The 13,255-nt window shown below is 43.0% G+C and overlaps 1 protein-coding gene across 3 annotated transcripts in view; it reads left to right on the top strand.

Moving 5' to 3' along the window:
- The window catches only part of LOC117354294 (double-stranded RNA-specific editase B2-like), a 134,190-nt gene that overhangs the window by 33,234 nt on the left and 87,701 nt on the right, over positions 1-13,255 (top strand). For all 3 annotated transcript variants that reach the window (XM_033931538.1, XM_033931539.1, XM_033931537.1), the window contains exon 3: positions 2,275-2,426. In XM_033931538.1, coding sequence (XP_033787429.1) covers positions 2,275-2,426 — 152 coding nt within the window. The remainder of the gene's footprint in view (positions 1-2,274; positions 2,427-13,255) is intronic.

Raw genomic sequence — 13,255 nt, forward strand, 5'->3', positions numbered from 1 at the left:
GTTTTGCTTAATAGCCTGCATCAGGAGCTTACAACTAGACTGAATCAATAAACATCACTTCCCTCTAGAATTAACAAAGCTTGGCACAATAGCCAACAGTGATCACAGCAAAAATCCACACCACGATGCAGGCAGCTACACCAAAACACAGTCCCTGCCGAGTCCTTCAAAAGCTGATGTTTTGAACATCTTACATTAATTTAACAAAGGACGCCTTTTTTCAATTGGTTTTCTTTCCTTTTGAGACACAGAAACCATCCTTGGAAGCAAAATTTATGCCAAAATTCAAGATAGCATGAAACATGCACAGAGAATCCTTGGAATAAACCTAAAACACACACAATGGGATCATTTAATATTGCAGGTGGATGAAATAAGCAAATTAGAGAAGCTGCATTTATCTGCTGTCATGGTCTCTGTTTCTCACTTCATCCAATTATGTACGTCTACTGTTGATCAAGAAGCGAACAAGAGCACCAGTGGAAGATTCTTCTCTATCTCGACACCTTGCTTACATATGCACATGTTTGTGTATGTGTGTGCGCGTGCCACACACACACACTCCATTGTGCCTCAGTTGTACTTTAACTAGGGCTCCTTGAAGAGTGAACTAAAAAGAGATGTTGTCCCTAGCCTCTCAATGTAGGGTCTATTTAGAGATAAATGCATAACCGAACACCCATAAACTTTTCAAAAAACTGTGCATACTGTAGGTCTTTATAAACTCCAAAAATCCCCAAGAGTCCACAAATGCTCATATACAAATTTACACCTGCTCCAAGACAGGCGCAACTCTGCGCACATAGGGGCTGATTCTATAAATGGTGCTTTAAAGCACTTATCTCTTAGGCACCACTTGGCGCAGCTGTCAACCAACCACTAGGCGACATTTAAAGAATCGCATCTACTGGCGCCTAACTTGACTTAGGCACGACTGGACATCCTAATGTTAGATGCCGGTATATTAGACCAAGGTTTTCCTGGCCTAAGTTACCAGCACCTAATACAAACACCTAGCGACGCCTAAGTCATATCTAGTGGCATATTTATGGGGGCACGGGGGGTTCGCCTTGGGCACGGTCTTCCTAAGGGCACAGCACCTCCCCTTCCTCCTCCTCTCCGCCTCCCCGCTTCTCTTCACGCGCCCCCCTCACCTTCCCCCATACCTTTTTAACTTTTCCGGCGTGAGGTTGCTGCCCACATTGGTGTCGGCACTCTCTCTGGCACCTAGGAAGTGACGTCAAAGGACAAGCCGACGCTGACAGAGGCGCGCTGCTCATGCCGGAGAAGTTAACAAGGTACGGGGGAAAGGGAAGGAGGTGCCTGGCAGGGGGTCGGGGAAGAGGGCAGGGGAGGGGCGCTGCTCACCTTTACTACGCCACTGGTCATACTATGCCTATTCTCCACCCCAACCATGCCTACTTTGTGCATAGGCGTTATGCACTGCTCTGAGTTTCACACAGAACTCTTAATGAATTGATTTTTTTTTTTTTTTAAGTGAGCTTTTAATGGCATGGTTAATCACCATGCCAATTATGCTCATTAATCAATTTTGAGTTCCATGTGAGGCAGAGAGTGAACATAAGAATAGCCTTACTGGGTCAGACCAATGGTCCATCTGGCCCAGTAGCCCGTCCTCACAGTGGCCAATCCAGGTCCCTAGTACCTGGCCATAACCCAAGGAGTAGCAACATTCCATGCTACCGATCCTGGGAAACCAGTTGGAGGCAACTTAGACAGGACCCAAGCCATAAAGGGAGAGTCTGAGTAGCTCAGAAAGATAGATTACTACTTATCCTCCCTCAGAATGAAGGTAGCACTACAGTAAGTCATCAAACGCAACTTTCCATCAATAAATCTACTAAATTTAAATTGGATGAACCCAGGCAGGGTTTAATGCCCATGTCTCCAGTTTAGGCATGATTTCTGCCATTTATGAGTCCTCATGAAATACATGAGAATTCGCTATAACTGAGGGGAAAAAAGTGGTCATTTAATCCTCTTTCACCAGCATACTCCCATGTATTTTTATAACCTCTAGTTCAGTGTTAACATTTAATACTTATTAGTCATAAGTAATCACATTTAAAGGAAGAACTAGCCCCCGGAGGGATTCACTTGGCTTGCCTCACAGGTTTCTGTTGCTGTTATCACCATTTGCTGTAATCTTCTTCTTTGAAACATCTTTTCATGCCTGCAAAACAATGTCTGTGCCCATGGCAGTACTTTTCCTGGGAATGTAACAACTATGTTTGAACCTCTTTGTGATTGCAGCAAACATCAAGAGGACTGGGAACCATCCATCTTTGTTCGATTAAAAGACGGAGGCTACAGGCTGAAAGAGAACATCCTGTTCCATCTGTATGTGAGCACGTCACCTTGCGGGGATGCACGCCTTAACTCTCCCTACGAGATCACCACCAACTGTAAGAGACAATTCATTTTCGGGGGGGAAAAAAATTCATCCATCTCTTTCTACTGTTACTGGATGCTCCATTGCAGTTGAAAGGAGGAATGATTGCTGTATATTATGTGTATTGGGATGTAAACTATGTGAATGTGAGCTGAATCTGGGCAAGGCAGCCTGAGACTTCTGTGCTTGCTCCAGTCTCAACTACTGTAAGAAACCCTGCAGCTCTGAACAAGTAAACACATTTAATTTAAAGGCATGGGAGGTCTCGGCCTATAGTGTATCTTCACAGCAGGTGCCTTCGGTATCAGGATGGATGTGGATGAATCACAAAAGAAAAGTGTGGGAATGTTTTAAATTCAGATCATCGCAAAATAGAATTGAAGTGAAAGAAACACCTAAGTAGCAAAATCAGGTAATTATAATGTGAACTGTAACTAGCATGTTGACCTGGAGAAGAGGATTATGACATGCTTGGGAAAATTCACTCAAGAATATTTTAATGCAAAACCTAAAAGCATCATTTAAACTTTTTTTTTTTAGTATTGTAGGAGACTATAAAGAGGAAGGGGTGAGGGGAGAGGGGATTTCTACCAAGAAACAAACACAGAGATTCAAGCGAACTGTGGCAGCCTCCCAAAGAATTCAAATTTCAAAGAAATCAGTCATGCTTGAAATAGTGTGGGCAGGACTTCTTTTCTGATGATTTGTTATACCCTCACACAAGGCATACTTTTTTTTAATTGACTAGTAGTAGTTAAGATGCACCAGAAAAGAGTTTCCAGCCTACAATAGACTATTAATAAGTGATAACACTCAGTGCCGTAGCAAGGGTGAAAGGCGCCGCTCCCCTGCGCGAACAGGGACAAATTCTCTAGTGTAAACATAGCATACATATATAATATACTCCTCCCTCCGTATTCGCGGGGGTTAGGGGCAGAGCCAGCCTGCAAATATAGAAAATTTGTGAATAACTTTTGGACCGACTCTGACCCTGCATCCCGGACCTTATCTGGTAGTCTAGTGGCGACGCGGGGCAGGAGCAATCTTCCTCCACTCCTGCCCCATGCAGAGCCGTCAGCAAAAATGACTGCCGTGAGTTCCCGATGTAGTCTAATGAGACCACAGGAACTCACAGCAGCCATTTTTGATGACGGTTCTGCATGGGGCAGGAGTGTAGGAAGATCACTCCTGACCCATGTCACCACTAGACCACCAGGTAAGGTATGGAGAGGTCAGGGATGGAGCAATTTACTAGGGGGGGCCCAGGCAAAAAATACCCATGAATAGTCGAAACCACAAGTGGTGAAACCGCGAATAGGGAGGGAGAAGTGTAGTGTAGCCCCTGGCCTCCTGGCTGGTTGTGCGCACAGGAGACAGGTCAGAAGAACACTACACAAATATTCTTTTGCAGTTCAGAAAACTGTGTTGTTTGAGCACTTTTTAGGTGCCAGCAATGTGACAGTACGAGTCTGAGCAGTTTTTTTCTGTTTTATCCTGTTTTATATCTGTTTGTTTTGAACTTGTTTTTAAGTTTTATCATGATTATGTATGTGATCTTGTTTCCTGCTTAGATTTGTAGACAGGCGGGTTATAAATAATTTTAAATAAATAAATTAAATTAAAGGGCAAATAGAAATTCCCCCTTCATCAGTATATTCAGGTTTCTGGGACACTGATCACCAGAGCTATATGCATAGAGGTAGCCTGCTGCTTAGAGAAATTCTCTGTCAGCTCCCACCAGAGAGAGACACACTTTCTCCCTACTCCCTTCCCCTTCTGACTCCAACTGCCTCTCTGTGCTTTTCTCTACACCAGGGGTGTCCAACCTTTTGGCTTCCCTGGGCCGCATTGGCCGAAAAAAATATTTCTGGGGCCGCGCAAACGCTGCAGCAAGACAGAGGAGGGTGCCAGCAAGACGGTAAACATCCGGGGGCAGTAGAGGAAAACACTGCATCTCCCTCGACCGGGGCCACACAAAATACTTCACGGGGCCGCATGCGGCCCTCGGGCCGCAGGTTGGACACCCCTACTCTACACTGTTTATCAGGAAGAAAATAAACTCTGGCTCTTTCAAAAGAGCCAGTAGTAGCTCTCTGCCACTGGCAGTAGGAGGAGTCCACACACTGTGCATGATATCAGAGGCCTGCCTGCTGAATTTCTGCACTTCGATTCTGGGAACACAGGAATCCCCCTCCTCACTGCACTTTGAAAGATGCAATGAACAGAGGAATTCCCCTCCTCAGAAGTGTAATAATGCAAATGCAAACATGTCAGGAGGGCATCTGCGTATGCGCAGGTGTGACATGATGATGTCACATGCATGCGCGTGACATCACCACTTTCCATCCGCACACGTGCAGATGCCCATCCGATGCGGTCCTGAGCTGGAAGCTTTTCAAAACCCGGACTAAGTGCTGGGTTTTGAAAAGCTACCCAAGCGCCCGGACATGTCCAGGAAAATCCGGATGTCCGGTAACCCTACATTAGTGGGGGCGGTCTAGAAGCTTCCAATAAAGATAACATGTGTCTAGATTTTCAGAAAGATTTTGACAAAGTTCCTCATGAGAGACTCCAGAGAAAATTAAAGAGTCATGGGATAGGAGGCAATGTTCAGTTGTAGATTAGGAATTGGTTATTGGACAGAAAACAGAGGGTAGAGTTAAATGGCCATTTTTTCTCAATGGAGGAGGGTAAATAATGGAGTGCTGCAGGAATCTATACTGGGACCAGTGCTATTTAGCATACATATATATGATCTGGAAATTGGAATGGCAAGTGAGGTGATTAACCCTCTCTTTTACAAAACTGCGCTTGCAGCTGCCGTGCAACAGAAGCCCCAGAGCCCCTTAAATCCCTATGGGCTTCAGGTCAGTTACCACAGTAGCAGCCGCTAGTGTGGCTTTGTAAAAGGTGGGGTAAATTTGCAGATGAAAACAAAAAAAAAGTGTCCAATGAGACTGCAGAGAAGTAACAAGTCAAAGAACAAAAGCAAAAACTGCAGTGATGGTGTACAGGATTGCCAAATCTTTATTGGACAAACCTAAAAATAAAATCATAAAATAGTTTGTATCCAAAAGGACGGACATAGTAGGCAAAAGCTTGTTACCTGATAATATGACACAGGACCTACTGCTGCTGGAAAGATGGTCAACGACTTGGCAGCTGGGCTTCAATGCTAAAAAATGCAAGGTAATGCACCTGGGCAAGAGAAATCCGCGTAGAACTTATGCACTAAATGGTGAGACCTTAGCTGCGACCACGGCAGAGCGTGATCTAGGGGTGATCATTAGTAACGACTTGAAAGCTACCAATCAGGTGGAGAAGGCTTCCTCCAAGGCAAAACAAATGATGGGTTGTATCCGTAGAGGTTTTGTCAGCAGGAGACCCGAAGTCATCATGCCGTTATACAGATCCAGTACTGTGTCCAATTCTGGAGACCACACTACCGTAAGGACATGTTGAGGATCGAGTCAATTCAGCGAATGGCCACCAGGATGGTCTTGGGACTCAAGGATCTGACATACGAAGAAAGACTGAAAGAATTGCGGCTGTACTCACTTGAGGAATGAAGAGAGAGGGGAGACATGATTGAAACGTTCAAGTACATCACGGGTCGCATCGAGTCGGAAGATGATGTCTTCTGTCTCGTGGGACCCTCGACCACCAGAGGGCACCCGCTGAAAATCAGGGGAGGGAAGTTTCATAGCGACTCCAGAAAGTACTTCTTCACCAAAAGAGTGGTGGATCATTGGAACAGACTCCCACTGCAGGTGATTGAGGCAAGCAACGTGACGGATTTTAAGAGAAAATGGGATGCTCATGTGGGATCTTTAAGGGAATAAATTCAGGGGGGCGGGTACTTGGAATGGGCAGACTCGATGGTCTATGGCCCTTTTCTGCCACCATTTTCTATGTTTCTATGTTTCTATGTTTCCTTCCTCAGGGGTCCTAATCTGAATAATTAAAAAATATTACAAAAAATATGTAAATAGAAGTATGTGTGTGAATAATAATGGTGACAGCAAGAAAGTGGTATCGAATAAATACCATGTGTGATCCGAGATATAATGGTGTGAATGCTCTTTGTGTCACCGTTACTTCATCATATATTCATAAATGATCTAGAAACAGGGACGAAGTGTGAGATAATAAAATTTGCAGATGACACCAAACTATTTAGGGAAGCTCGGACTAAAGAGGACTGTGAGGAATTGCAAAGGGACTTGAACAAACTAGGAGAATGGGCGACAAAATGGCAAATGAAGTTCAACGTTGAGAAATGTAAAGTATTGCATGTGGGAAGCAGAAACCCGAGGTGCAACTATATGATGGGAGGGATGTTATTGAATGAGAGTACCCAAGAGAGGGACTTGGGGGTAATGATGGACAGGTCAATGAAGCCGACTGCACAGTGCGCAGCGGCCGCTAAGAGAGCGAATAGAATGCTAGGTATAATCAAGAAGGGTATTACAGCCAGGACGAAAGAAGTTATCCTGCCGCTGTATCGGGTGATGGTGCGCCCACACCTGGAATACTGTGTCCAGTTTTGGTCGCCATACCTTAAGAAGGATATGGCTTTACTCGAGAGAGTTCAGAGAAGAGCAACACGTCTGATAAAAGGGATGGAAAACCTTTCATACGCTGAGAGATTGGAGAAACTGGGTCTCTTTTCCCTGGAGAAGAGGAGATTTAGAGGGGATATGATAGAGACTTATAAGATCATGAGGGGCATAGAGAGAGTAGAGAGGGACAGATTCTTCAAACTTTCAAAAAATAAAAGAACAAGAGGCCATTCGGAAAAATTGAAAGGGGACAGATTCAATACAAATGCCAGGAAGTTCTTCTTTACCCAACGTGTGGTGGACACTTGGAATGCGCTTCCAGAGGACGTTATAGGGCAGAATAAAGTACTGGGATTTAAGAGAGGATTGGACATTTTCCTGCTGGAAAAGGGAATAGAAGGGTATAAATAGAGGATTACTGCTCAGGTCCTGGACCTGTTGGGCCGCCGCGTGAGCGGACTGCTGGGCAAGATGGACCTCAGGTCTGACCCAGCAGAGGCATTGCTTATGTTCTTATGTTATCATTATGCCCACATTGATTTTTTATTTTTTGCAAGTTCACGATCACAAGTTTTGCACATGGCTGTTCCAGTATAGGAATGCTTCACATTGTTATCTTTCTATTTACATAGAGCATTAAACATCATTATATTTCAGATCACACACAGCATTTATTCGATACCACTTTCTTGCTGTCACCATTATTATTCACACACATACTTCTATTTACATGTTTTTGTAATATTTCTTAATTATTCAGATTAGGACCCCTGAGGAAGGAGTGTTTCTTCGAAACACGGACCATGTCGGGTCCTTCCTTTATCTGTCCTTTTGGGATACAAACTGTTTTATGATTTTATTTTTAGGTTTGTCCAATAAAGATTTGGCGTCCTGTACGTAAATTTGCAGATGACATGAAACTATTCAAAGTTGTCAAAAACACATGAGGACTGTGAAAAAGTGCAGGAAGACCTTAGAAAATTGCAAGTCTAGGCGTTCAGATGGCAGATGAAATTTAATGTGGACAAAGCAATGCATGTTGGGAAGAATAATCCAAATTATAGCTAACTGATGCTAGGGTCCACCTTAGGAATCAGCACCCAAGAAAAAGATCTGGATGTCTTTGTAGACACTACACTGAAATCTTCTGCCTACTATGCGGTTACAAAAACATCAAGGGAATACTATAAAAATTGAACACTCAGGGAGAAATGGAAGCACACCTTACAACAAACAGCCCCCCAGTTAGGCAACTTTTCACCACAAAAACTTTATAAGTAGTATTAGAATGCTAGTTTGAATACTATTATGTACTCATAGAAACAGGTGTTCACGGGGCAACCATGAGGTACACAAACATTACACCAGTACTGTAATAGACTTCTAATCATAGCACATGAGTTTCAAAATTTTCATTCTTGCAAAATAACAATACAGACTAATAATTTTTAAATGGGTACTGCAAACACTTATTTTGGTCCGCTAAACAGAAATAATGGCACCAGCTTCAACACAAGTCGTGTTTCGCGACTGCTGCCTCAGGAAATTGAGCAAAATGTTTAATTGCCAAAGTGCTTGTGAGCAAACAAAAATGGAACTGAAAAATCAAAAAACATCAGTCCATTCATACTCATAACATTACTTTTCCAATCTTACCTTAAAGATTTTTTTTTAAGCAGGGCCATTCAAATAGTACCTTAAATCCTATTGCATTACTGAATGTTACCCAGTAAAGATCAGAATGAAAAAGACGCCCTGCACAAACTGGCATCAAAACGAGATAAAAATGCCAGTAGTGGTGCTGTCATGAAGAGTTACCTGCACCAAACCCACAGGAAGGAGGCCCGCAAGTGGATGGAAAGACACTGCCCCCAAGCATCAAAATTAGAAAATTAAATTAAAGAAAAAAATTTGAGAAAAGCACACCACTCCGCCTTCCGGTTCAGACCATTAGGGTGCACTGTGTTAAAGCGGAAAATCCAGCATATATCACCTCCTCAAGGTAAAGAGACAGTCTGTAAGACCAAAATTTTTAGGTCCAAGAGGACATGAGAATTATTCCTCCAATGTTGCACAAGCGGAGCCTCGAGGACTTCTCTCCGAATTCTGCTCAAATGTTCTTGAATCCGGCTGTTAATGGTCCTCATCGGGCAGCCAGTATATATCTTATTTCAAAGACAACGTATCATGTAGACTACTGTCGAAGTGAAACAATCAGTGGACACCCTCAAAGTGAATGAAAAACCAGGTAAATGTATGACAGTGGTGGGAAGAGCATGAGCACACACTGAACATCTACCACATGGACTATGACCATGGGGTGGCTCTGTGCCAAAAGAAGATGGTGTCAAGTGAGATTTAGTAAGATGTTCCCTCAGATTGCAATTGCGTGAAAATGCAAACATTGAAGAGTCACTAAAAACCTTATGGAGCCCCCAAAACATGCCAATATTGTTTAATAATATTTTTGATGGTAAAAGCCTGAGGAGAATATGGCAACACACTGGGGTTTTTGTGATTGCAATAATGCTTCTCATGGAGCGTAGAAATGCCCGCTTATATGCTCACTTGATAATCTTAGCAGAATAACCCCGTGCTATAAAATGTTCCATCATCTCTCGCACTCTTTCAATGAATTGGTCTCTATGAGAACATAAGCATCGCAAATGGAGGAACTGTCCAACTGGTAGGTTATCGCTTAACTGTTTTGGATGAAAACCAGTGTACATTAAAAGATTGTTTTGATCTGTCTCCTTATTAAAAACAGGATGCTAGGAATTTGTAGACTGAGAATATTATACTGCCTCTGTATCACTCCATAGTGCATCCTTATCTTGAGTATTGTGCATAGTTTTGGTCACCATATCTCAAAAAAGATGTGGAGGGGCATTTTCAATAGGACAGCTAAGTTCAACTTTGGACATTTTGAGAAAAAATGTCTAAAAATTGGGTGGAGAAAATGTCTATTTTTGAACCCACAAGAAGTCTTTTTTTTTTTTTAAATTGTGTGTCTGAACCTGGGGAATTGTAAGAGTACAGTAAATCTAATGAACAAATAACCCACACAGCTAAGATTCAATCAAACATATAAACAAAAAGCTGTGAAAAATCTCGACAGTGAAAACCAGCTAAAGCAACTCCATAGGTGTTCAGGAGGAAAAGCCTCAGAGCCCAATTAGGGAGGAAGCCCTCTTTGAACAGGAAAGGGAAAATAACCTCACAGGCATAAAAACCTCCGTTTGACCACAAGGACAAGTGAAATAGGTACACAAACAGTTAATAGAACAGTTAAATGCTTCACAGGCACAGGAATTGTGAGAACACACTTTACAAGAACACATGATGGACAGTTCCCATTTCTTGGAGCTTAAAGTCTAGTTGAGATGGACAAGATGGGGCAGAAAACAAAAAGCAATTAGGAGGATGGTGTGATTCTGTGGAAGAGTTTAATTGAGTATCACCAACTGTGATGTCTGAGCTGTAAATACAGTAGTTAAGGCAAATTCTGGTTATGGAAGTTGTTACTCATCAGTCTATTGTTATTTGGAAGATGTGCTCCAGCCTGCTGTAATAATAGGTAATCTGTAAAGCCTTGCCTCATTTATTATGAATTATCTCTGCCAATTCTTACTTGCCAACATTAGAAATCTGCCATGAAGATTTTTCACAAAAAGAAATGTTTTACTCTCACAGTTATTGTAAAAAAAAAAAAAAAAAATCTCTTTGTGGCCCAGTAAGCAAATATGTACCGATCAGCTGAAGATAAGTTGAAAATTTTCTTCTATTATTTTCTTCTATCTTTTGTTTTTCATAAAGCAAAGCACAGCATAAGGCTATAATTATATTGAAGGTTTTTTGCCAATGAGGTTACTGCTCAACCAACTTTAACTAACCACTTCGGTGGAGGTGGGAGGGCCCTTTTCTGAGGCTTTTCCCCTCATTTTCAGTTATTCATAGCCTATGCTGTTCTTGTATCAAAATAGAGGACATTGCAGCATTAACCATTTCTGAAAGTATTTATTATTTTATACATTGAGTTTTCACGTTATCTGTGTCATTTGTGGCCAGTGTGCAAATATGACACCTGATTCATGAAGGTTTTTTCCAGCTCTCTCTCTATACAGGAAATAAAGTTTAGTGGATCAGGCTTTCTTTAACATTTGTTGCCCAATTTATAGAATAGAGTCTTGGCAGGTCTAGAAAAGCAGAGGTATTTGACTTCATGCACCCTTTATTGGTACAGTTCAATTGTGCCTGAGGCATGGCAATGGTGTGATCACATTCTTATCCTACCATTTCTTCACTCCTTGTCCCTTCTGCTTATGGTATAGTTTAAAGACTTGGCCTAAGGGCCACTTTAACCACCTATGGGGCCCTGGTCCAGTGGTACTCTTCCACCCATCCCATTCCTTGTTTAGTGGCACTGTTTCCTTGGCCTCCTCCCATCCAAGCTGCTTCTCACTGGAAAAAAGAAATGTGGCATAAAGATGCAGAACTGCTGTCTAGGCCATGTCGCTGTTGGTTGTGACCCTCAGAAACAGAAGCAGCCGAAAGTAGCCTGTCCTAATTGCTACTGCTGCTGCAGCAACAGAAGAGAGGTATGGAAAACTGTGGGGAGGGGAAAGGGGAGATACAGGACCCATTGGGAGGGGAGGGAAGAAAAGAGAGAGAGAGAGAGAGCAAACAGGGCAAACTTTACTAGTGGGCATCACTCCTATCCGTAGGACTTTGAGGTAAGCCCAGGGGGAGACCTTCGAGGGTGGGGATTGAGGAAGCTCAGGGGCAGGACTTCTTCTACAGGGGAAGGAGGCAGTGGCGTACCTAGCATATGTGACACCCGGGGCCCATCATTTCTTGCCCTCCCCCCCATCTGTACGAAAAACATGATTTTTAGTAACAAGACACACGTCACACATGAGTACCTAGGAAAAGGCAGCATCTTACATACTGCAGTGAGCAGTACAACATCAGTACACCCATTGTAAAACTAAACAAGCCAGACTAGTACAGATCAATCCTACACCGTCAATCCTAACAGAAAACCATGTCTTTCGAACACAGAAAACACCTTCACCTAGTATGGAATATGTCATCACAAACTAACCCCTCCCCTTTTACAAAACTGTAGTGTAGATTTTAGCCACGGTGGTAACAGCTCTGACGCTCATAGAATTCTGAGCATCAGAGCTGCTACCACCACGGCTGGCGCTAAAAAACTCTCCACAATTTTGTAAAAGGGGGGATAAAATAGAAATACATAGACAAAGGTTAAATTGAACCAGCAAGAAGCTGGACTCAGCATACAATGCAACACCACAGAAACAGTAACACATGTCTCCTAAAGCAATAAATAAATAGAAAATTTTTGTTCTACCTTTGTCTTCTCTGGTTTCTGCTTTCCTCATCTTCTTGTTACTCTCTTCCTTCCATCCACTGTCTCTCTTCTCTCTGCATCTTCCATTTGCTCTGTTACTGTGCCTCTCCCTTTCTCCCTCCTTCCAAATTGGTCTGGCACCCATCTTCTTTCCTCTGCTCCTCCCATAGTCTGGCATTTCTGTCATCTACCCTGCCAGCGTCTTCTCCCAACTCTCTCTTCCCCATTTTCCTGCAGCATCTTCTCCCCACTCTCTGTTCCTCATTTCCCTTCAGCATCTTCTCCCCACTCTCTCTTCCCCATTTCCATTCAGCATCTTCCCCTCTGTCTTCCCCATGTGCTTTCAGCGTCCTTCTCCCCCCTCTGTTTAACCCTGTTTTCCTCTCCACCCTACCTTTTCTCCCTTTCTCCCTCCCTGCCCCTTACCTTCGTGGCGCTTTCTCCCCCCCCCTCCCCGGTCCGGACAACAGGCCCGGTCTGACAAACCTGGCGATGTCTAAACTGCCTTCATACAGCAGCCGGAGCGTTGTAGTTGCATATGGCTGCTGTAAAGGTCGTCTCTGATGTAACTTCCGGTTGCGTCAGAGTTGACCTTTATGGTAGAAACACACAGCTTCAATGCTCTAGCTCAGGGGTGCCAACACTTTTTTAGGCTTGCGAGCTACTTTTAAAATGACCAAGTCAAAATGATCTATCAACAATAAAATTTTTTAAAAAACACAAAGCACACTGTACGCTGAGAAAATGTTAATTATCATTCCTATTCTGGGGTTTTTTCAAAGAGGTTAAGCCAGATGACTCTATGCACTGTCACCTCAGTAACAACCATACAAAAATAGACAAATATACCTCTCCCTTTTTACTAAACCACAATAGCAGTTTTTAGCACAGGGAGCTGCGCTGAAT

Source organism: Geotrypetes seraphini, chromosome 2 (assembly GCF_902459505.1).
Source record: "Geotrypetes seraphini chromosome 2, aGeoSer1.1, whole genome shotgun sequence".
In the NCBI taxonomy this organism is placed as follows: domain Eukaryota; kingdom Metazoa; phylum Chordata; class Amphibia; order Gymnophiona; family Dermophiidae; genus Geotrypetes; species Geotrypetes seraphini.